A 26,150-nucleotide genomic window follows, 5' to 3' on the forward strand; every position below is an offset into this window, starting at 1 on the left:
GATGTTCACCCCCTTTATTAATAAAAGAAAGATGTGCACAGTAGTTGCTTCCTCCCTCCCTCAGGTAACGATTATTTATGCTGGGTTTGATAATAAAGAAAAGTGTTTTTTATTAAGTATAAAATAGGATTCAAGTGATTGCACATGAAAACAGACAGATCAAAGTAAGTTACAAAGCCAAAATAAACAAAACATGCCAGTTAAGCCTAATACACTAAGAAAGACCATTACAAAACATAATTTTCTCCTTAGTCCTTATTACAGGCAAAATTCTTCAGGACAGATGATCTTTTTTCTCTGGCTTGGGTTTACAACTCCATGTCTCTTTAGAGTTTTGTTTTCAGGGTTCTTCATTTGTATCCTCTTAGGGTAGGGAGGCCATTTCAAAGGCCAGCTGAAGACAATGTTGATTCCTTCCCATTCCTTAAAGAGAATTTCTCCAGAGCGGGAATCCTTTGTTTTATTCTCCATCCCCATGGAAAAAATACCAGATTCCAGCACCAGGTGGCATAGTCACATATCTTTGTAGGACCTGTAGAAGAAAGAAAGAGCCTGAAGCATGGGCCTGGTACCTGAACCAAAGTAAGCAAGAGTTATACGATAAGTAACAGATTAGGGATGTAAGCGACTAGCTGATACTGCCTGATAAGCCTAGGCTTATAGGGTAGTCGAGTCACTTCTCGACTAGTCATTTCCCCTCCCTTGCTGCCTCCGTATCAGAGACACCAAGTGGGGGAGTAGGAGGTGCTGGGGGAACTGGCTTAAAAGCCATTCCTCCCCAACACCGTCTCCGCAGGGGGGCAGAGGCGCAGCAGGGGAAACAGAGTGAGTGGGGACCAAAGCAGTCCCCGCTCACCCTGGTTCCCTGCTGCATTTCTTCCTTTGAAACATACAAGAGCCACAGGAGTACAGGTGGCTCTTGTACATTTCAAAGGGAGGGGTGCAGCAGGATAGTAAGCATCCCTCGTATTGACTAATTGAGTAGTCAGTGGAAATTCCATTGACTACTCAATTAGCTGATTAATTTAAATTTAACATCCCTATAACAGACAGGTCTTGTCAAAAGCACATATTTGCCTGCAAATCAGTATCTCTCAGCAGTAGAACTGCTATCCCTGCTAAAAGCACATGAAATATGTAAATACATTCTACTGGGATAGTACAAGGACACCCCAACTTAGTACATGATAAAATAGTTTGAAACAACAGGAGTGAAGGCATAACAATGGATGGTGAATAGGAATGCTTTGGAGGAAAGTTCAAGGCAAGGTACCAAATGTGTCATTAATGCGTAAGATGATATGTAAGGTGTGTATCATAGATGGTTTTTCTGGCTATAAATATTGGGATACCTTGACTTAACTCTTTTCCTGGACTAGGGAGCAATAGTGAAATCCATACTATTGTGTGAGTTGAGTCCATTGTCACGGGTACAAACGCATAGGGGATCAGAGGCCATCTGGCTACCGATGACTATTAATGTACTTTGTTCGACAGTAAACTAACTGAGGTGGCCTTTATATTTTATCTGAGTCTGTGACCTTTGGGGGCTCTTGTTAAGTCTATTATGCTAGCTCCCTGTACAGAGCTGGCATGATACACTGAGGTGGCATACAAAAATGCATGCACCCAAATGTTTATCATCATGGACAGAGCAGGAGACTTGTCAGAAAGCCACACCAGTAAATTGTGAATTGGTGACCCTCACCACTGATCTGGAAAGTAAGTTATCATTATTGCTTATAGATGTAAGTATTTTGCAATACTGGGATGAGCATTGTTTCAGCTTGTCCCACAAGACAATGTGCATGAGAAGTAAAACTGAAATTTGATGTAGTGACATTACAAATGAGGTCTCTCTATATAATAATGTTTTAATTGGTTACTACACAATACTACACAGTAATGTCGAGTCAATTTTGAAATAGCTTATTTTTAAATTTGGCATTGTCTACACAGCACTTATTTAGAAATAAATCGCTATTCTGAAATGTCCCTTACTCCTCGTGGAATGAGGTTTACAGAGACGTCAGAATAGCGAGCCCATTATATTTTAAAATAATGAGCGCACTCAAAAGATGTAGAATAGCTATTTTGGGATACCTCCGGCATCCTGAAAGCGCTGCAGTGTAGATGTAGACTTACTGACCCCAAATTGTGCTTAGTATTTTAAGCAATAGTCCGCCACACCCCATCCGTCTCATGCACTGCCAAGGTGTTCATCTGCTTTTTGCCATATATTTATGCACACCCCGTCCATCTGACCCATGCAGCAGAGCTGAGTGAATGGAGTATACTGTCCAAACTCACCTGTAATCTACCAAAGTGTTTTTTTTAAAATCTGTGTGCCAACCACATCCTATATCTTCAGAAAACATTTCCAAATTTGGGGTGATGCTTCTCCTAGGAAGGAATCTGTCTAGAACAGGGATGGTCAATCCATTCTGGACAAGAAGCCAAGATATCAGTGGATCTAGTGTGAAGAGCTGGGAAAAAGTTGTCGAGCAAAAAAAAAAAAAAGGACTGCCCCTTTGGCCACTTCAGGCTCCCGCCAGCCAATGCCGTCTTTTTACTAGCTACGGGGGGAGGGGAAGAGCCGCATGAAGCTCTAGACCATGTGGACTGGCATAAAAGCCAGCATGCAGGTTTAGGGCTCTGGAGAGATACTAACAAATGTAGGAACTTTTTAAAGTTTGATAATTCATCTCCCTGACCTCCTCCCTCCAAAATTAGTCAAAGGCACTGGCAAAAATAAGGACACAATATAGATTGGCTCATGGCTGATATACGCTGAACTTGTGGTGAAAAGCTGAGAAGTGAAAATACCAGTGTTGTAGCTCTGGTGGGGTATGTCCCAGTGGCCTAATGGAGAAGGCATCAGCCTCCAGAACAAAAGTGTAGCTCTCAGGTGTTGGGCTCCCCAGCAAGGCTGTCTGATTTTTCTCCCTCTGAGAGACGGCCTGGTACTTCTCCAAGTCCTGGGTTCTCTACCTGCACTGGCCCAGGTTAATTAACTCACTTTTCCCTGACTTGGGGATGGGAAAGGAGATGACTTGCTAGCTCTGAAAGGCTCTTCTGAGCAAGGTGGGATAGGTAACATGAGAGGAGGGCTGTCGTTAGACATATACGGCCATGTATGCTGAGTATGCCCAGGGCCACCTCCAGGTCAGGTCATCACACTGAGAAGGTGGTCAGCACCGACTCCAGTAGTCCCATCCCCTGACCCTCTATGATCTCTGCCCAGTGGCCATTCACCTGTTTTCCCCTTCCACACATCTTTGGCTGGCTGTGGTACAGCCTCCTGCTCCATCTCCTGGCCTGCAGCTCCACCTGCATTACTTTTTGTATTCTCTCCTACCAGCCCTCCTGCTCTGCTCTTGCCCCCCACAGCTTCTGCTCCTGCAGCCCTGAGCACAGTCTCCCTGCAGAGTTGCTCCCACCCCTGGAGAGGAGTTGGGGTTCAGGTGCTTGGGCTGTGTAGGACACCAAAATCATAATGCCTATGGATGTTAACGTGTATTCATGTATACGCTTAATTGATAAGCCTGGGCTCATCAGTTAACTGGCATGGTTACACACACTTCCCCCTGCTGCCTCTGTATCAGAGGCAGGGGAGATGGGCGCTGCCTGCTTCCCTCCCGCCCCCCCCATGCTGCTGCTTCCCAAAGAGGCAGCAGCAAGGGGAGGGAGGCAGGTGGGAGCTAGTGTTCAGGGGAGCTGGCTTAAAAGCAGCCACCAGCAGCCCTGCATGAGAGAGACTGTGGGAAAGGGTTGCCTGTGTAGTGGAGCGAGATGTTTCCAGAAGGCAACTTGGGCACCTCCTGAGCAGGGCTATTGGTACAATTTATGTAGTGGGAGTGTTGAGAGCCATTAACACAAACTCTAGAGGCCTAATGGATAAGACATCAACCTCCAGAGCCTGGGATTGGGCAGGAGCTGGCATCCCCTGAAGGTAGGGAGGTGGGGTATGTCCCAGTGGCCTAATGGAGAAAGCATCAGCCTCCAGAACAAAAGTGGGCAAAAGGGCCTCCATGGGCTGGCCCACCAAGCTCGTTGATCCAGCACGCAGAGGCCCCGCCGCTTCCCCACTCCCAGGCCAATCAGGGCCTAGGGACTGGGCGTATGTGGTGCTTAAGAGTCAACCTTGGTGGTTGACTCTAAGCACCACGAGCCCAAGGGTAGGTAGGTAGAGACTTCGTGCAGGCCCCAGGCCAATCAGGGCTTGGGAGTGGGGGGAATGCGTGAAGTCTCCTTCCCGCCCTGCTCCCGTCATGCAGAGAGTGAAGGGAGCTTAAAAGGCTCCGATTGGCCTGGGTTCTGGGGGGAAGGGGGAGCGTGTGAAGTGTCCTCCAGCTCTGCAAAGGGGGTGTCACTTCTAAGTGTCACTTCAGAACAGCTGGTGGTTCTTGGGCGGAGGGGGGAGGCAGGGCAAGGATGTCACTTGCTCCCTCCCCCTGACCAATCAGGATCTGTGAATGTGGAAGCACGAAGTGTCATGACCCTGCCCATTCCACCTGAGGCCCTGCCTCTTCTGGGGGCAACCCCTGGCCACTTCAAACATTTCTGAAATGTCCCCGGTCAAAAATTATTGCCCACCACTGCTCCAGAGCCTGCGATTCTGGGTTCAAGTCCTAATCAACCCCAGACCCAGGAGCAGTGGGGCAGCCACCAGCAGCTTCCTAAGGGATGGAAGTTGGCATCAGCTGAAGGTAGGGAGGATGCTAAGAACTGGAAGGTGTCTTGTTGTGTGTACTCCAACCTCTTGGGGTCAGGTGTGGAACATGATGTTTTCCTAAAGGGCTGTGTCTACATTGGCAAGATTTTGCACAAAATCTTTCCACCTGTCTACACTGGCCGCAAGTACTAGCGTAAGAACACTGATATTCTAATGTATAAAATCAGTGCTTCTTACGCAAAAACTGTGACGCTCCCACTCAGAGATAAACCCTCTTGCGCAACTGTTCTTGCACAAGACGGCTGTGTAGACAGGCAACGTTAATTTCTTGCGCAAGAAAGCCCAATGGCTAAAATGGCCATCGGAGCTTTCTTGCGCAAGAGAGCATCTACACTGGCACGGAAAAGCACATCTCTTGCGCAAAGGCACATGCCAGTGTAGATGCTCTCTTGCGCAAATACTTGAATGCAAAAACTCTTGCGTTAAAAGTATTTGTGCAAAATCTTGCCAGTGTAGACATAGCCAAGGTGTTTTCCCTTATTTCCTGTGAAATCACCTCATCTCTTTGGTCAGTTGCCATTGTGTTATCTGCTTACACGCAGGTCTAGGCATTCTCTGAACAATGTCCATGAGCAGGCCTGGATATGGCTGCTAATCAGTGTGACTTTGTTTTTCATATGAATTGAAGGCACCATGCACACCCAAATAAATGTGAAAAACAGTAAGGTTGTGTTTTGCCTTCTCTTGCTAATCTCCATTAGCACTTGTACACCTTATAAGATTCTAATTTGGGCCTCTACTAAAAGGTCACTTTTGTGTGGACATCAAAATGTTGATTTTGTCTCATTGCTTTTTGCTGTGATGGGAAAACGCCAGCCATGCATGTCCATGCATGTCCCCCCGACTTTTACATTTCCCCCCCTATTGTATTCAAGTCCTCTTCCTACCTGAATTTTCGTCAAACCATCTTTTTTGAAAACAGCACTTAGGTGACAAGATTTGATACATTACTTGAATTCATTAAATCAAAAACATCTGCACTGTTTGCACAGACCCGCCCTGACAGGTGTCTGTGGCGGCTCCAGTGGAGGGAAAGCCCTTCCAGCCCCCGGTGCCGGGCCTGCGGCGTCTGGCCCCAGGACCCCGCCCCAGTGGGGCTCGGGCCCTGCCCTGGGTTTTCCTCACGCAGACCCCTTCTCCCCGCGCCTTCCCGGCTGCTGGCTCCCGGCCAGTTCAGCCCGGCTCTGACCCCAGGGCCCGCCCTGCTCCGCGCCAGCACCTGAGCCGCGGGCGGGCTGGGCCAGGTGGCTCTGCCCACGGCGTGGCAGCCGGAGCCGGTGGCTGGGAGAGCCCATTGCTCGGCGCGGGGAGAGGCGGCAGCAGTCGCAGGGGCGGGGGGGAGAGGAGCAGCCGCCGCCGCCTGGGTGCGCAGGGAGCCGGGCAAACATGGTCGCTGCTCACGCTTCCCATTCTTCCTCCTCCAGCGAGTGGATCGCGTGCCTGGATAAAAGGTACCAGCATCTTCCCGGGAGCGGGCGCGTGCAGGGCCCCCGCTGTGCCTGCGGCCCCGGCTCCCCCGATACGCTGCGCACTGGTCGTAGGCAACATGCCTGGGGGGGAGCGGTGGGGCCTTGTGCGGTATGTGCGAGAACATGGCCATGGGGTGCACGCACCGTCGGGCTATTGCCCTGGGAAGAGCCCAGCGGCTCTCGTTGCCCTGGGAGTCTGGTGCCTGGGAAATATTGCACGTGCTGGAGGTGAAGGAAGTGAAACGGATCAAAGAAGCTGCTCCCTGCCCCGGTGGTTGGGTTAGGGCGGCTGTGCTGGCTTTGCAGTGGTTGCCGAGAGGTGCAGGAGGCAGAGAAGCAGTTCGCTGCACACAAGCACACGTCCAGGCAACAGCAGGCATATTTTTAAAAAGTCATCAGAGGGGATGCGCTTATGATAAAGGCACTGTGGGCATTATGGGAGAGGTCAGATTCTGCATCGATGGGGGTTGTTGGGCTGAATGGGCTAGGTCTTTTCTAGCTCTAATTTCTGTGATCCTAAATAACATCAGGGATTGGTGCACTCTGGGTTCACAGCTCCAGTGTATGCTTTGAATGATTGAATATTGGGATTAGGGCATAAATCTTCTTGTGAAGCTTTCACTTAATATGACTGTAATGATCTAAATTCTCTCTGTCATTCCCAGCTACTTACCCTTTGAATGCCTAGGGTAGGTGAAACCCACCCATTTCATTTGCTGTGTTCACAGGCCCCTTTTCACCTCTAGGTGTGCGTTCTCCTTTGCATCATCAGTGGGGGGGGAGGGAGAAAAGGAGACTCCCCCACTCTTCTACCCCATCCACCAGGCTGAAAAAAGAAAAAGATCCTCACCACCCCAGACACAGATGAAGGACCCTCAGCTTGTAATGCTTGTATATATACAATCTTTCTCTGCAGTCCCTTTAAAGAGCAAATTTCCCCAAATGCTGACAGGCTAATTTTCTGTTGGCTCAGATTATAGGCCTAGTAGTAAACACTATACTGAGTTAGTCATTATAGTTCGTTAACATGGATTAAAAGGTGATATGTAAAATGCAGATAGCAAAGAAATAGTTATTAAAGAACATTTTAGTGTTCCCCACTGGGTGTAGGTGGGGGGGGGGGAGGAGTATAAATCCTGTATTGTCAGCACCTGTGTTAATCTATTTATATGGTTGGTGTGGGGAAATTGTACATATTTTTACTATATTATCTTTATATGTAATTGATCGGATTACACTGCAAACTTTAAAGATATCAAAGAGAATGTATGGTACTAATATAGCAGATTATTGAATGCTTTTGGCAGTTAGAGTCATTCTGAGGTGTATTTTGTTCAGCCCTTTTGGGTGAGTGCAAAGAACCTGCTTGTCCCTTCTGCTAGTGCGAGCCATGGTGTAACTGATGTTAAAATCCCAGAAAAAGACAGTTGGAGTGCCAATTGAGAGCTCCCAATCTAGTGTGGGTTTCTCAGATCTCATAAAGAATTCTTGCCGAACCCACCTTACCTACACAATGCATGCTATTCTCAAAAGCCAAAGTATAAATTTGGGTGTTAAAATGTGTGTGGAAAATTAGAATGGTCAAGACAGAAATGCAAATAAAACTGGAATAGATTGGTCAGACATACAGAATTATGGGCTATTTTTAAACTGTAAGGGCTCGTCTACATTGGCCCCTTTTCCGGAAGGGGCATGGTAATTTTTGAAATCGCAATAGGGAAATGCGCGGGGGATTTAAATATCCCCCGCGCATTTCCCTATTGCGATTTCAAAAATTACCATGCCCCTTCCGGAAAAGGGGCCAATGTAGACGTAGCCATCGTGTGAGCCTGATTAGCAACAAGGGAAGAGGGACACAAGACAAAATAGGGAAAGAATGGGTTAAATAATATTGAGATAAGTTAGATGTATTCAAGTTGTCCAGGCCAGATCAAACTCAAGGAACTAGCAGAATCAAGCTTGGAACAACAATAGTTCTGTGGCACCTTAGAGATTTAACAAAAATATGGTGCCACCGGACTACTCATTGTTTTTGAAGTTACGGACTAACACGGGAACGTCTTTGAAGCTTGGAATAGTTAACAATTACTTGTTGAGAACTCCTGGAGAATGGGTGAGGTCCCAAAAGACTGGGGAAGGACAAATACAGTACTTCTCTTGAAAAGGGGAAATTGTAACCAGTTAGTGTAACTTTGAAAGTTGGAAAGATACTGGAGCAAATCATGAAACAATGAATTTGTAAGTAACTAGAGGGTAATAGGGCTATAACAGAATGGATTTGTCAAGAATAAGTCATGCCAAACTAATCTTATTTTTTTTCTGACAGTGTTACTGGACTAGTGAATAGAGGAGAAACAGTGGAGATCTTGATTTAATAAGAAAATTTAATGCAGTCCTAAATGGTATTCTTATAAGCAAATAGGGCAGTGCAATCTAAGATGGACTTGCTAGAAGATGAGTGCATAACTGGTTGAAAGATCATACTCAGAGTAGTTATGAATGGTGTTCTGTCAAACTAGGACTACTATCTAATGGGGAGAACAAGGATCAGTCCTGGATCTGATATTAGGCAATATTTTCATTAATGACTTGGAGAATGAAATGGAAAGTATACTTATAACATTTGTGACACTGACGTGGAAGGGGTTGTTAGCACTTTGGAAAGCCAGGATTAGAATGTGAAACAACCTTAGCAAATGGGAGAACTGGTCTGAAATTAGCAAGATTCAATTCAATGAAGATAAGTACAGAATAAGGCTCAATCAAATGCTCAACTGGAGAACAACTGCAAAGCAGCCGCACTGCTGGAAAGCATCTGAATTACAGCAGAATTCAATCTGAATATGAGTCAACTATTTAATGCAGTTGCAAAAAAAATGAATATAATTTTGGGGGTTATTCATTAGAAGTGTCTTATGTAAGACAAGGGAGGTAATTGTCCTGATCTACTCAGCACTGGTGGTGAGGCCTCAGCTGGTGTACTGTGACCAGTTCTAGCACCGTATTTAGGAAGTATGTGGACAAATTGGAGACAATCCAGAAGAGAGCAACAAAAATGCCAAAAGGTTAAAAAAAACAAAAACAAAACTGAGATAGGAGAAAAGGTTCAAAAAACTCCAAACTGGGCAATTGGAGTCTTGAGAGAGGAAATCTGAGGGGGGGGGGGGGGGGGGTAGGTGCTGATTATAGTCTTGTAACATGGAAGAGATGGATGAGGCCTTTTTTAAACAATTAACAAAACTATCCAAAGCCCAAGATTTGGTGGTGATGGGGGACTTCAACTATCCAGACATATGTTGGGAAACTAACACAGCGAGGCACAGGCTATCCAATAAGTTTCTGGACTGCATTGGAGACAACTTTCTGTTTCAGAAGGTTGAAAAAGCTACCAGAGGAGAAGCTGTTCTGGATTTGGTTTTAACAAATAGGGAGGAACTAGTTGAGAACTTGAAAGTGGAAGACAGTATAGGGGACAGTGATCACGAAATAATAGAGTTCATGATCTTAAGGAAAGGTAGAAGGGAGACCAGCACAATTGAGGTTATGGATTTCAGGAAGGCAGATTTTGATAAGCTCAGAGAACTTGTAGGTAAGGTCCCATGGGAAGCAAGACTGAAGGGAAAAACAACTGAGGAGAGTTGGAAGTATTTCAAAGGGACGTTGTTAAGGGCCCAAAAGCAAACAATTCCGCTGTGTAGGAAAGATAGAAAATATGGCAAAAGACCAGCTTGGCTTAACAAGGAGATCTTGCATGATCTCAAAATAAAAAAGGAGTCATATAAAAAATGGAAACTAGGACAACTAACAAAGGATGAATATAGGCAAGCAACACGGGAATGCAGGGGCAAGATTAGAAAGGCAAAGGCACAAAATGAGATCAAACTAGCTACAGGCATAAAGGGAAACAAGAAGACCTTTTATAAATACATTAAAAGGAAGAGGAAGACTAAGGACAGGGTAGGCCCACTGCTTAGTGAGGAGGGAGAAGCAGTAACAGGGAACTTGGAAATGGCGGAGATGCTCAATGACTTCTTTGTTTCGGTCTTCACCGAGAAGTCTGGAGGTGTGCCTAACGTAGTGAATACAAGCAGAGAGAGGGTAAGTTTAGAAGATAGGATACACAAAGAACAAGTTAAAAATCACTTAGGAAAGTTAGATGTCAGCAAGTCACCAGGTCCTGATGAAATGCATCCCAGGATACTCAAGGAGCTGATAGAGGAGGTATCTGAGCCTTTAGCTATGATCTTTGAAAAATCATGGCAGACAGGGGAGATTCCAGAAGACTGGAAAAGGGCAAATATTGTGCCCATCTATAAAAAGGGGAATAAGAACAACCCAGGAAATTATAGACCGGTCAGTTTAACGTCTGTCCCAGGGAAGATAATGGAGCAGGTAATTAAGGAAATCGTATGCAAACACTTGGAAAGTAATAAAGTGATAGGGAATAGCCAGCATGGGTTTGTGAAGAACAAGTCATGCCAAACTAATCTGATAGCTTTCTTTGATAAGATAACGAGCCTTGTGGATAAGGGAGAAGCGGTAGATGTCATATACCTAGACTTTAGTAAGGCATTTGATACGGTCTCGCATGATATTCTTATTGATAAACTAGGCAAATATAACTTAGATAGGGCCACGATAAGGTGGGTGCATAATTGGCTGGATAACCGTAGTCAGAGAGTTGTTGTTAACGGTTCTAAATCCTGCTGGAAAGGGATAACAAGTGGAGTTCCTCAAGGGTCTGTTTTGGGACCCGTACTATTCAATATCTTCATCAATGATGTAGATATTGGGATAGAGAGTACTCTTATTAAGTTTGCAGATGATACCAAACTGGGTGGGGTTGCGACTTCTTTGGAGGATAGGGACATAATTCAAAATGATCTTAGCAAGTTAGAGAAATGGTCAGAGGTAAACAGGATGAGGTTTAATAAAGAGAAATGCAAAGTGCTCCACTTAGGAAGGAACAATCAGTTCCATACATACAAGATGGGAAGCGACTGTCTAGGAAGGAGCATGGCGGAAAGGGATCTAGGGGTCATAGTGGACCACAAGTTGAATATGAGTCAACAGTGTGATGCTGTTGCAAAAAAAGCAAATATGATTCTAGGTTGTATCAACAGGTGTGTTGTAAGCAAAACTCGTGAAGTCATTCTGCCGCTCTACTCTGCACTAGTTAGGCCTCAGCTGGAGTACTGTGTCCAGTTCTGGGCGCCACATTTCAAGAAAGATGTGGAGAAATTGGAAAGGGTACAGAGAAGAGCGACAAGAATGATTAAAGGTCTAGAGAACATGACCTATGAAGCCAGGCTTCATGAACTGGGCTTGTTTAGTTTGGAAAAAAGAAGATTAAGGGGGGACATGATAGCGGTTTTCAAATATCTAAAAGGGTGTCACAAGGAGGAAGGCGAAAATTTGTTCCTCTTGGTTTCTGAGGACAGGACAAGGAGTAATGGGCTTAAAGTGCAGCAGGGGAGGTTTAGATTGGACATTAGGAAAAAATTCCTAACTGTCAGGGTGGTCAAATATTGGAATAAATTGCCAAGGGAGGTGGTGGAATCTCCCTCTCTGGAGATATTTAAGAACAGGTTAGATAGACATCTGTCAGGGATGGTGTAGGTGGAGCTTGGTCCTGCCTTGAGGGCGGGGGGCTGGACTCGATGACCTCTCGAGGTCCCTTCCAGTCCTATTATTCTATGATTCTATGATTCTATGATTCTATGTTAAGGGCTGTTAAGTGAATTCATCAATTTATTTTCTGTATCTACTGATTAGGGTACTTAATCTGAAGCAAGAGAAATACAGGTTAGTTATTAGAAAAAGCTTTCCAATTGTCAGGATAGTTAAGTAATGATATAGGTTTTTAAGGGAGTTTTTTAGAATAGTTTAAATTACTACCTGTCAGAGATGGTCTAGATTTGGTCCTGCCTCATTACAGGAAGCTGGACTTGAAAATTTTCTCAAGATCCTTTTCACTCCTGGATTTCTGATGCTCACATTATACCTGAGTTATACCCTTGACTAGAGGTGGCCAACCTGTAGACCAAGGACCGCATGCAGCCCTAGGGATTCTCTTTGTGGCCCACCAGACATTTTGTTTATCGTTGCGCAGGCCTAGGGTTGCTAGATTCTGCTGATTTTTGCCCTCATTGTTTTTTTCCTACCAGTATTACAAAAGAGACATGCACTTAAAGCAAGAGTGCATGTGAAGTGAGGGTACTGACTGCACACAGCATTGTGAGAGATGTATAGGGATGTTACATATTGTGTAATTGTATCTTAGTGGTTACATGACTATTTGATACAGCAGCGTGGGGTGGCAACAGGCTCTGTCTGTGGGGGCTCCAAGCTTCCCGTGGACAGGGGCTGCTGCCATGAAGCAGTCTTTGTCTGTGGTGGGTCCAGGCTCGCCACAGACAGAGGCTGCTCCATGGGATGCGGAGCAGCCTCTGTTCACGGGGAGCTCAAACCTGCAGATGGGCTGCTGCAGTGAAGCAGCCTCTGTGCCTACCGCATACAGAGGCTGCTTCATGACAGCCTTGTGGCCCCTTCCTCCTCCACTGCTGCCAGGCGGGGGGGGAGGGGGGTGCAGGGCAGAGCAGAGCAAGCAGCACTGGGGAGAACCATCTTTTTAGCTGTTCCCCCCCCCCCCCGCACCAGCTTTGCCTGCCTTCCATTGTTGCCATTGTAGGAGGCAGCAAGGGAGGGTGGGCAGGCAGGTCTGCAGGAGCCAATACATGCAGGGTGCCTGGTTGAAAGCTGTCTCCCTGCACATATTGACTCCAGCATACCCCCTCTGCAGTGCTGGCTTTCTATCAGAGGGTGGGGGAACAGGCGGATCTGGTGCTCGTGAGGAGCCAGTTTTTAAGCTAGCTCCTCGGGGGCACCGGTTCCCTGATACAGAGGTAGTAAACGGGAGAGGAAATGCGTGTAGTCGATAGGATTAATCAAGGTTTATTGGTTAATTGGGTAGTTGTCTACATGAGGACATCCTTAGAGCTGTGTGCTCCCTTAGCATCCAAAGTGCTACAATGGTTCAATCTGTACACCCCACAAATGGTAGGTATGCAAGACAGTTAGCAAAACTACCCTATCTCAGGAGACTGTCTTGGTTACATCAATCGTGTGGCACAATAAGATGGAGGGGTCATTCATGTGGCCCACTCACTAGCCTAGGTTGCCCTTCACTGCCTTTGACGTTAATGTGCTATACTGCCACTGCGGTAAGGAAGTTGAAACTGAGGACCAGCATTTTAAAATATGTAGTATGATATTTATTAGGTAATTTACATGTAATAGTTTATGAAGTACACATTTTAAGTTTGAGTAAACCTGTGAGGCTAAATTTTATTTCAGTGAGTGAAGAATATGTGTGGATGGGGAATGCTAATTTCTAGAAAGTGCACATTTTGATAGTAGATTTTCCATTCATCTCTGTCGTTATGTATATTTCTTATTGACAGCTGGGATGGTACATTATTTTATCCCTTTTGCTCATCTGGAATAATTTAGCAAAAGGTGTTTTGCAATTGAACAGTTTAGATTAAAACTGCTTTTTGAAGCCATTGTTTGAGAAGTGCACATTTTGTAGTTAGAGGATATGACACATGTTGAGAGCTGAGAACATGGGTTTTCTTCCTGTCTCTGCTGCTGCCTTGCTGCGTGACCTTGGAAAATTGTTTAAGTATTTTAGTAAAGTCCACTGAGAACTACAGAGGAAAAAGTGCTGTGAGATTCCAAGTATTATATAATTACTTGATATATTTCTCAACATTTGTCATACTATATTTCTCTTTGTTCTGTAAGTGTTCTATTATGAACTCATTGAATTATTATATACATTTCTGTGTATTTTAAGATTGTTTTATAGTGCTGCTTTTTCTCTTAAGACGTTTCCTAATTTTAAGGATGGATTTTGTAAGTGAGATCAATCCTGTAGCCTTTCAGTGTGTGCATTTACTTTAGAAAAATTCTTGTTTTCTATTTAATTGAAAACATAAAATAGAGACTATGAAGGATATGTTAAACAGACATCATTTGTTAATATAGCAACAATTTTTTAACTGATTTGCCCTGTAGAGTGACAAGAGGAGCCAGGGTAATTAAAACGGAAAAGAATGTGGTTTATCAAACCCAATTAAAATAAAATAATGGAATTTTAAATAGAGATAGCAAAACATCTCAAACAAAATAATGAAATGTCTGTAAGATCTTCATGCTCCTTCCTGAAGTATGTGGCAGATGAGAATTAATAAAAATCTAAAGTGAGAGCATCGTCGTAGCAAATAAAGAAACTCCAAAGTGTGTTATGAGAAGTAGGTTATTACTGAACAGGGTCTTATTAACTAGTATCACAGCTGTTTTAATTGCACTGCCTTTTTGATGATGTTATTGACCGGAAAGGCCAAACATAAGCACTTAGGAATAAGACACACAAGATGATATATATTAATGTCATAAACACAGAGAAAACATATGACAGTCAAAGGAATCAGAAAAGTCTCAAAATCCCACTGTATTGAGAATGTTTCATAGTTCCAGGACAGAATAGATTGTCAAGGAAAAGTGAACCCATATTCTTGTTACACTATTTCAGTACCTTTGATACATCTTTTAAGGAGCCTGCTCCTGCTCTGATTGAGGTCATTGGGAGTCTTGATGTTGACTTCTATAGGAGTAGAAGCAGGCTCAGTCTCTTTCTTAGAATTTTTCCATATATTTTATCTGCATACATTTCAGTAAAAGGTTGCTAAATCTGTTCAAATATGTTTAGTTTATTCAGCCTATGAGCAGTCCTCTTGGTTTCTTTTACCCTAATGTGTGCTAGTGAAAGAGAGTTCTATACTGAAATTTTTTCAAACCTTTAATTTTAATTCTATTATTTCACAAAACCAGAGTACAGCTTTTATTCTTCTGAGGGTTTTAATTTGATTCAATCATCATATATTTTTAATGATTTACAATGCTCACAACAATTAGGTAACCCAAAGATTTCAGCACTATCATTATAATTTGGTGCTTTTCCTGTGTGTTCGATATAACCTGCAGTGCTTTAGCTGACTGGCATGTTTGCCTGCAGGAGGAGATCACAGAACAAAGCATGTAACTTTGCCATCCTGTTGTGTCAAGAATGTAATGATCTTGGCTAAGCTGTTTATGAATTATTCAGATATGAATGGGTGTTTTGTGTGAATATTGCATATTGTTACTTTTTATTAGGACGGTTGATTAATCGCAATTAATTTTTTAAGTTAATCACAAAAATTAACTGGGATTTATCAGTTTAATTCCACTGTTAAACAATGGAATACCTATTGAAAATATTAAATATTTGTGGATGTTTTCCTACATTTTCAAATTTATTTATTTCAATTTGCAACACAGAATACAAAAGGTACACTTTTCATGTTTTATTATTTTTAATACAAATATTTGCACTGTAAAAATGATAAACAAAAGAAACAGTATTTTTCAGGTCACCCAATACAAGTACTGTAGTGTAATCTCTTTATTGTGAAAAGCAACCTATAAATGTAGAATGTTTTTTATTGCATAACTGCACTCAAAAACAAAGCAATGTAAAACTTTAGCAACTACAAGTCCACTTAGTCATCCTACTTGTTCAGCCAATTGCTAAGACAAACAAGTTTGCTTACATTTACAAGAGATAATCATAGAATAATAGAATAATAGGACAGGAAGGGACATCGAGAGGTCATCGAGTCCAGCCCCCCGCCCTCAAGGCAGGACCAAGCTCCGTCTACACCATCTCTGAGAGATGTCTATCTAACCTGTTCTTAAATATCTCCAGAGAGGGAGATTCCACCACCTCCCTTGGCAATTTATTCCAATATTTGACCACCAAGACAGTTAGGAATTTTTTCCTAATGTCCAATCTAAACCTCCCCTGCTGCACTTTAAGCCCATTACTCCTTGTCCTGTCCTCAGTAACCAAGAGGAACACATTTTCTCCTTCCTCCTTGTGACACCCTTTTAGATATTTGAAAACCGCTATCATGTCCCCCCTTAATTTTCTTTTTTCCAAACTAAACAAGCCGTTCATGAAGCCTGGCTTCATAAGTCATGTTCTCTAAACCTTTAATCATTCTTGTCGCTCTTCTCTGTACCCTTTCCAATTTCTCCACATCTTTCTTGAAATGTGGCGCCCAGAACTGGACACAGTACTCCAGCTGAGGCCTAACTAGTGCAGAATAGAGCGGCAGAATGACTTCACGAGTTTTGCTTACAACACACCTGTTGATACAACCTAGAATCATATTTGCTTTTTTTGCAACAGCATCACACTGTTGACTCATATTCAACTTGTGGTCCCTTTCTGCCATGCTCCTTCCTAGACAGTCGCTTCCCATCTTGTATGTATGGAACTGATTGTTCCTTCCTAAGTGGAGCACTTTGCATTTCTCTTTATTAAACCTCATCCTGTTTACCTCTGACCATTTCTCTAACTTGCTAAGGTCATTTTGAATTATGTCCCTATCCTCCAAAGAAGTTGCAACCCCACCCAGTTTGGTATCATCTGCAAACTTAATAAGCGTACTCTCTATCCCAATATCTACATCATTGATGAAGATATTGAACAGTACGGGTCCCAAAACAGACCCTTGCGGAACTCCACTTGTTATCCCTTTCCAGCAGGATTTAGCACCGTTAACAACTCTTTGACTACGGTTATCCAGCCAATTATGCACCCACCTTATCGTGGCCCTATCTAAGTTATATTTGCCTAGTTTATCAATAAGAATATCATGCAAGACCGTATCAAATGCCTTACTAAAGTCTAGCTATATGACATCCACCGCTTCTCCCTTATCCACAAGGCTCGTTATCCTATCAAAGAAAGCTATCAGATTAGTTTGGCATGACTTGTTCTTCACAAACCCATGCTGGCTATTCCCTATCACTTTATTACCTTCCAAGTGTTTGCATATGATTTCCTTAATTACATGCTCCATTATCTTCCCTGGGACAGATGTTAAACTGACGGGTCTGTAGTTTCCTGGGTTGTTCTTATTCCCCTTTTTATAGATGGGCACAATATTTGCCCTTTTCCAGTCTTCTGGAATCTCCCCTGTCTGCCATGATTTTTCAAAATCATAGCTAAAGGCTCAGATACCTCCTCTATCAGCTCCTTGAGTATCCTGGGATGCATTTCATCAGGACCTGGTGACTTGCTGAGGTCTTCTGCCCACTTCTTGAATGCTGCCCACTTCTTGAATGTTTCCTGAAAAATAACAGATACTTACATGACACTTTTATAGCTGACATCACAAGGAATTTACTTGTCAGATGTGCTAAACGTTCATGCGTTCCAGAGGACATGCCTTAATACTGATGATGCTCGTTAAAAAAATTGTTAATGAAATTTCTGACTGAATTTTTCTGGGAAAATATGTCTTCTGCTGTTTTACCTATATGCTGCCATATATTTCCTGTTATAGCAGTCTCTGATAATGACTCAGCATATGTTCTTCATTTTAAGAACACTTTCACTGCAGATTTGACAAAACACAAAAAAGGTACCAATGTGAAACTTCTAAATATAGCTATATAACTCAACCCCATATTTAAGAAACTGAAGTGCCTTCCAAAATCCAAGAGGGATGAGATATGGAACATACTTTCAACAGTCTTAAAAGAGCAAAAATCCAGTGTGAAAACTACAAAACCCAAAACCACCAAACAAGAACATCAGTTAGATGATGAAAATGGACGTGTGTTGATCTGCACTGTTTTGTATCCTTACTGAGCAGAACCTGTTATCAGTATGGAATCATGTCCTCTGGAATGGTGGTTGAAGTATGAAGGGACATAGGAACCTTTAACAAATCTGACAAATAAATATCTTGTTACACCGGCTACAAGAGTGCCATACAAATGCCAGATTCACTTTCAGGTGATGTAAATAAGCAGGCAGAATTATCTACTGCAAATGTAAACAATCTTGTCTGTGAGCAATTATCTGAACAAGAAAAAGGACTAAGTGGACTTGTGGGATCTAAAGCGTTACAGTACCTTGATTTATTTTTTAACACAATTTTTTGTCCATATTTCTACATTTATAAATTCAGCTTTCATAATAAAGAGATTGTACTATGGCACTTGTATTAGGGGAACTGAAATACTATTTTTGTTTTTTACAGTGCAAATATTTGAAATACAAATAGTGAGCACTGTACACTTTATGTTCTATGTTGTAATTGAAATAAATATATTTGAAAATGTAGAAAACATCCAAGAATATTTAAATAAATTATATTCTATTATTGTTTAACCATGCAATTACTTTTTAAAATCTTGCGATATTCCTACTTTTTATTTCTTGTCACCCTAGCAGACTTTAGATCTCCTTTATTTAGCTCTAACAAGAATAAAATAACGTGGAACAATGATCTTGCAGTTACTAATCAGGTCAAATTTTCATTTATTTCACAGAGAGTTAGACTAAGGCTGGATTGTAAAATCAAGCCAAACATTTGATTCAGGATTTCCCATCTGGCTCACTGTACACAAGCTTGGGACCTAGCCAGCTCTTTATATGCTTAGTAATAAATGCAAACAGGAGTAGCACTGATAGTGATATTGCAGACACGGTAAAGTGGAAAATTGGGATTTTGAAAGGGGAATACATGGTAATAAAAAAATCCCATGATCTCACTCAAGTTACCATCCTATGTGATGTAGCAGTGGCTTGCTATTAAAAATATATCAGGCAAGTTATGACAGCCATATTTTTTTAAATGTATATTAAGTCTAAAAGGAAGCACTCAGTGCTTTCTATGTATTTCTAAGTTGCTAGCCCAGTTTTATATTTATAATAATTCTATGGAAGCAACATCATAGTGTTTCACCCAACATTTTCTAGTTTCCTATTTAACAGTACAGTTTTCTGATAGTGATAAATGAAGACAGCTTTTCTTGTCTTATGTCCCTTAAGACCATTATACAATCTATCCATATATATTTTAGACAGTTTGCACATCTGTCTGTCCATGAGCCCATCCGTCTGATGTGAGTCCATTTGTTCAAGAATTCTTCCTAACCAGTAAGAACTAGAACCACCAAATTTGGTATGCAGCTTCCTCTTTCCTAACTGAAAACAAGGTCAGGGTTTGGTTGTGCCAGGAAAATGGGATATGCCATTTTGATAGCATGGAATGGGGAGGTTCCAATAGGAGATAGAATTATGTTCCACAATGACCTCAGGCAGCAGTGAGTGCGGGAGACATTTATATTGCAGGGTGTGCACCTGAGAGTAGCCGTACCAGGAAGAGAGTGGCCAGCTGGGGTCAGGACTTTCCATATTGCTGGCCACCAGGGATGTAAAATCCTGTTTAATTGGTTGACTGGTTAATTGATCAAAGGGCAGGTGGGAAGGCTGCTCCAGGCCAGCTGGATTGGAGAAGCCTCCCTGCTTGCCTGCAGAGTGCCCAAGCCTGCAGTGAACAAAGGCTGCTCTGGCCAGTCCAGAGCAGACCCTGCCTGTGGGGCACCCAAGACCGCTGTAGCCAGAGGCTGCTCTGGATGGCCAGAGCAACCTCCATTTGCAGTGGGTCCCACAGGGCTGGAGCAGTCCCCTGCCCATGGTGGGCGGGGATCTGCTCCAGCCCTACTGGTTAACTGAAACTTGTAAACATCTCCGAATAAGGGTGATGCTTACTGGCTAATTGGTTAACCTTTCACATCCCTACCAGCCACTGGCCCAGGTAAGTGGCCTCCCCTGCCTCCAAGCTCTTCGGCTACAGCGCCAAATGGAGTGGGGGGAGCTCCGCTCACCACCGGCCAGCAGCCCCCCCCCCTTCCCTGCAAGGAGTCACCTGGCTGCTGGTTGGCTGGGGGAAGATCAGGTCTGGCTTCCCTTCCCCACAAGGAACTGATTCACCTGTCCACTCACCCACTGGCAGGCCAGGGGTAGCTCAGCCCCTCTGCCCCATTAAGGAGTCCATCCTCTTCTGGAATATTGGAGTGTAAAGCTTCTATATCTATGGGGGCCAAAATGGTGCTTTCAGGAAGATCATTGATGCTCTGTAGTTTCCTCAGGAAGTCAGTGGTGTCTTGAAGATAGCTTGGAGTGCTGGTAGAATAGGGTCTGAGGAGAGTCTCCATACAGCTGGACAACTCCTGACAATCTACAACCTATCTTGGAAAATGATCCCTTGCTCTAACAGACCTTGGGAGACAGGCCAGCCCTTGCCTACAGATAGCCCCTAACCTGAAGCAAATACTCACCAGTAGCCACACACCATACCACAGAAACACTTACTCAGGAACCCATCCGTGCAACAAACCCCATATCTATACAAATGACACGATCACAGGACCTAACCACATAAACAACACCATTGGGGCTCATCCATCTGTGCATTTACTAATGTGATATATGCTATCAAGTGCCAGCTCTGCCCCTTTGCCATGTATATTGGCCAAACTGGACAGTCTCTGTGCCAAAGTATAAATGATCACAAATTGGACATCAAGAAAGGAAACACACAAAAACCAGGAGGGGAACACTTTAGCCTCCCTGCACATTGAGTAATGAATTTAAAAGTAGCTATCCTACTGCAAAAAACCTTCAAAACAGGATTACAAATAGAAACAGCAAAACTGCAATTAATTTACAAATTTAATACTATCAAATTAGGACTGTATAAGAATTTTGATTGGTTATCTCACTACAAAGGCAATTTTCCTTCTCTTGGTATTCATACCTCCCCATCAAGTGCTGTGAGTGAGTCACATCCACCTTGACTGAACTGGCCTCATTAATACTGGTCCTGCTCTTGATAAGTTATTCCCTTTTTTGTTATACTAGTACTTCTATATATACTAGCCAATTATCCCGTCATTTTCACATCTCTCCTCCACGTCAGTCTTCTCTCCTGAGCCTCCGGTCTCTCACTCCGGCTCTCTTTCTCTGCCCCCCTTCCCCCCCAGCTCTCGTCCAACTCCTGCCTCTCTCTCTGTCTCTCTTTCTTTCTCTTCTCCTCCTCCCACCTCTCACTCTGTGTTTCTCTTCTCCTCCTCCTGTTGGGTCTTTCTCACTCTCTCTCTCTCTCTCGCTGTCCTCTGCCTCCTCCGTTCTTCTCTCTGTTTCCTCCGCATCCTCTGTGTCTGCTCCACTTTCCTCCTTTTGAATCCGGCACCTTTTCCTGACATCAGAGATGCACGCTCGTCCAGGCCTCACCCCCTGGTTGTTCACTCTGGGTGGCCCTGTTGCCTCCCAACATGGCACTTGGCTGACTTCTGTGCCGCTCAGCTGGACCGCTGCGCGGGTGCAAGCGGCTGTTTGGGCTCCACGCTCCCCGTAGCACCCTTGTGCTGCATAGGGAGCGCGGACCCAAAACGGCCACTTGTGCCATGTGCTCCCGTGTGGTGGCCCAGTTGGGAGGTACAGTTGAGAGGTACAGTCAGCCGAGCGCCACGGCAGGAGGCAACAGCACCGCCCAGGGGGAACAGCCAGCGTTTCAGCGTTACAGAGTCACAGACATTGGGCTACTTACTTATATATATATTCCTGCTTCTGTAATTTCCACTCCAAGTCATCTGACGAAGTGGGTTTTACCCATAAAAGCTTATGCCCCAAATAAATTGGTTAGTCTTGGTGCCACAGGACTCCTCATTGTTTTTGCAGATACAGACTAACATGGCTACCTTTCTGAAGGTCATATTGTATTTCCTTCATTCTGTTGTTATTCTGCTAATGGTATTTTGTACTATAGCCACTCTTAGTATGCTTACTAATTTTTTAGTAGAGTTAATGCACACTAACTTTAATGGCTTTAGTGGATGATCTCTTAATTAAACAACTGTCAGAATTTATATATGGCAATGTAATCTTCCAGCAGTTCTCTCATAGTTTCTGTACATTTAAAATATTTATTAATGGTAGCATTAAGCTAGACTATTTATGGGTGAAGATGCAATAAGGATAAAGCTGTGTTCATGGATTCTCATAGCTAGATTTATGTTAGACTATATTTTCCACTAAATCATATTATTCTGTTGTGCTGAAAAATTAAAAATTCTGCAGATATTTTTAAATTGTGTAAATTGTATTTGTAAAAATAACACTACCTAATCACACCACTTTCACTTATTTTGGTAATTTATTTAAAAAAAATACTGTATTGTTACACACATACTTGCTGACAGACACTCAGAAATTCCTTCAGGAGTATAAAGTTAAAGAAATCCCTATCACAACCCTATTTCTCTGTCTTCCCCTCCCCCCAGCCAATACACCTGCCTCCTTAACCCTCAGGCTGCGTCTACACTGGCATGATTTTGCGCAAATACTTTTAACAGAAAAGTTTTTCCGTTAAAAGTATTTGCGCAAGAGAGTGTCTATACTGGCATGTGCCTTTGCGCAAAAGATTTGCTTTTGCACAAAAGCATCAGTGTCAGTGTAGACGCTTTCTTGCGCAAGAAAGCTCAGATGGCCATTTTATCCATCGGGCTTTCTTGCGCAAGAAATGAACTTGGCTTTCTACACTGGCCCTCTTGTGCAAGAATACTTGCGCAAGAGGGCTTATCCCTGACCGGGAGCATCTGAGTATTTGCGCAAGAACCACTGATTTTGTACAGTACAAAGTCAGTGTTCTTGCGCAAATACTCGCGGCCAGTGTAGACAGGTGGCAAGATTTTGCGCAAAAGCAGCTGTTTTGCGCAAAATCTTGCTAGTGTAGACGCACCCTCAGAGTCCAGGGATCCAGAGGGAGAAACAGTTTAATGGTAGATTCTAGGCTTGTGTGGAGTTTGTGCTCCACTGTCTCCTTTCTTCCGGGCATGGTGGGAACTGCAGCTTTTGGGAATCCTCTAGCTCTCTCCCCAACCTCCAGGCTGGGTCTTTTGTGTGTGAGCTGGGGTCTGCTGGGTCCAGTACCCCCTTTCCCCCAGTGGCAGCCAGCAGCCTTGCAGCCCATTTCTGTTGGGTAAAGGAAACTCAGCATGCGCATGAATTTTTTTGCAAAATTTGGCATTGTGCAGTGGCACAATTTCTCCAGGAGTATGCTGTACATTTCAAACAATTGATGTAAAGTACTCTGTGCATTAAAACCCTTTAAATGTCTATTATAAAGCAAATGTTCCAGTTAATGTAATGTTATTGAGCCATCCTGATCAAAAGGAATGCTGTCTTTGTGAATGCTAGTTTATATTTAGGAGAGTTTGTGTGTTTAATTCAATGACATTTGATCCGTATTTCAGTTCTTAAATGTGCATTATGTGTAAAGAATATTTTCACAAATGCAACAGATATGTTTCCTTGTAATTTTTAGTATCTTTTTAATATGGAATATATTTATCATTTTTGTAATGGTAATCTTATTATGAAAAATAGATGTATGTTTTCCTGTGCTTAGAACACTCTTACTGTTACTGCTGCACTGTTCAAATAATGAATTTCTATCAGAAGGTAAATCTCTATGAATGTCATTACTCAGCAAATACATTTTTCTCTCACAACTGTTACAGCTTGAAAGTTGACCTTTGCATTGGAAAAAAAAGAGACTGTTTTCGCTCAGCAGAATTGCCTGAATGTATACAGTGTTTGTTTCCATGACAAATGTTTTTCCAAATGGAAAAACATAGGCAAACAAACAGCATATATGGAAATGGGTTGTTTTTTTCCCCCAGAAAGATACAATCTCTGCTCTGAGATGCTTATGTATAAACAAATTAGATTATCGGTGTTTCCACTTCTCATGAGTTTATTGCAATTCTAGTGATATTTGGTGTTTTTCATAAAGTCGTAACTCCTAAAGTTGTGATAGATGATAAGCTTAGGGTGTGTTTTTTTTTGTTTCCTATGGATAGGGGTGTGTGGGTGAAGATTGAAAACATGAACCCTAAAGACTTTGAAGCTGAATGCAAATTATCCCCCTCCAGCTTTATGTTAAAAATACCTGATGATTTTGGGAGGCCAAACTCAGGACTTCTTTAATGTATGGGATTAGTAGAACTGCCTCACTGGATGCTGGGCACCTCCTGGGAAAGGCTGAGTGTTCTCCATTCCATTAAAGTTAACACCATCTCTTGACATGTCCTCATATTTTAAGTCCCTTCTTTTATTCTGTCCTTGTCTCTCGTGTTCTCTCTCTCTCTCAGCATTTATATAACAGACAGCCAAAGGGAAAACTTAGCAACCAGTGAGTGAGCCCCAGAACATCTCGTGTTATTTTTCTGTGACCAACAGATTGTGTCTCCACGTATTAAGAAAAGTTTTCCCAGAGGAACGACAGAATCACGTCACATGTCACTCTGCGTCCCCCCTCTCCCAGCTCAAGGCCAAACTTGCGGCTTCCCCTCGCCACTTGGAATTGCTATTTTAAACCAAGCCCCTTCTTCTCCTTTCTCCACCCATCCCACAGGGTTTTTAACACCAAGAAACATGGTACAGTAGTCGGCAGACCCCACATCCCAACTGTGATATCCCAAGGATGGTGAGGTGAGGGTGCGGTGCTTGGGACAGCAGCCCGGACACAGGGGCTAGGAGTGGGGCTCCCAGATGGGCTTATGTGTCAGCAGCAGGCTCTTGGGAGCTCCTCTGCCACCAGGCACTTGGGGATCTGGAACGTGGTGCCCAACCACCTGAAGTCTGGTTCCCCCAACAGAGACTCACCCTCTCCCAATGGCTGCACTTAGGGTTGTTCTGGCAGCTGCAGTGAGTCGCCTAGGGGAGCCACTGCACCAACCTATTGGCTCCTTCCCTTCCACTCCCAGCAGGCAGACAGGTGGCCCTGGGCTCTGTGAGCAGGAGCAGTGAGCAGCGCAGGTAGGACTGCATGGGGAAAGGACGGGCCAGCGGCTTTCCCTGCTTTAGCAAGCTGCAGTGCCCCGAGTGCCATGTGCGCATTGCACTACCAGTGCCTCACTGCGCCTCCCTGGCCACTGGAGTTGGAGCTGAGCCTGGCACATGCTGCAGCCAGGAGAGGGGGTGGCTAGGGTTGGGGGAGAGAAGGGACTCTGGTCTGCAGGGATGGGGGAGGAAGAAGGGGCCCAGGCTGGCAGGGGAAAAGGGACTCTGGCTGCCGGGGGCTGGAGAAGGGGCCCAGGCTGGTGGGGTCGGGAGGGAGAAGGGACCCTGGTTCCCGGGAGAGGGAGAAGGGGCCCAGGCTGGTGCGGCTGGGGCCCAACCCTCCCTGGTGGCTGGGGGCAGAGAGAGCTGGGGTTTCCTACCCCTCTCCAAAAGGGGGGGCTGGTGAGTGCCGTGAGCAGGGGGCACAGCCCCCTAGTAGACTCTTAAGGACAAGGATTCCAATGATTTCGGTGGCTTGTAGAACACTGAGCAACATACAAATAATTAATTGTAATGCATCCTCCCTCTCTTGCCCATCCTCACTCACTTTCATCAGGCTGGGGCAGAGGGTTGGAGTGCAGGCTCTTGTCTTGGATTAAGGGATTTGGAGTATGAGGAGGGCTCTGAGCTGCTCTTGGGGCAGGCAGTTAGGCAGTAGGAGGGGGTTCTAGGGACAAGCTCTGGGACAGCATTTGGATGCAGGGATGCTCAGGGCTAGGACAGAGGTTTGAAGTGTTGGAGGGGGTTCGTGACTGGGGTAGGGTTTCAGGATGTGGGCTCCAGCTGGGCCTTGCTTACCTTAGGTGGTTCCTGGGTGGTGGTGCAGTGGGGCTAAGGCAGGCTCACTCCTGCCCTGGCTCTGTACCACTCCCAAAAGCAGCAAGCAAACTCCATCCCAAGTCCTGTTGTGCCCCCTTCCATTCTGTGGAGATAGGATACAGGGTGGGAGAGGGGGAACCTTGACATCAGTGCCACTCTTCTCCTTCCCCTGCTTGCACAGCAAGCAGGAGGCTCACTAGGGGAGAGACAGCTCCAAGGCAAAGGGCAGGAGATAAGCAGCAGTGTGGGGGAGGGGCAGTTGAAGTGCAGGCACTTGATAGCCTCTTAGCCAAACCAGTCAGGATCACTTGTC

At 44.2% G+C, this 26,150-nt stretch overlaps 1 protein-coding gene across 1 annotated transcript in view; it reads left to right on the top strand.

Annotated features, from left to right (window-relative positions):
* The first annotated feature begins 5,689 nt into the window (after window positions 1–5,689).
* Window positions 5,690–26,150, top strand: part of RAPGEF4 (Rap guanine nucleotide exchange factor 4) — a 230,577-nt gene continuing 210,116 nt past the window's right edge. The window contains exon 1 of the mRNA XM_006116479.4: window positions 5,690–6,186. Coding sequence (XP_006116541.2) covers window positions 6,122–6,186 — 65 coding nt within the window. The 5' untranslated portion in view covers window positions 5,690–6,121. The remainder of the gene's footprint in view (window positions 6,187–26,150) is intronic.

This window comes from Pelodiscus sinensis, chromosome 7, assembly GCF_049634645.1.
Source record: "Pelodiscus sinensis isolate JC-2024 chromosome 7, ASM4963464v1, whole genome shotgun sequence".
Lineage (NCBI taxonomy): Eukaryota > Metazoa > Chordata > Testudines > Trionychidae > Pelodiscus > Pelodiscus sinensis.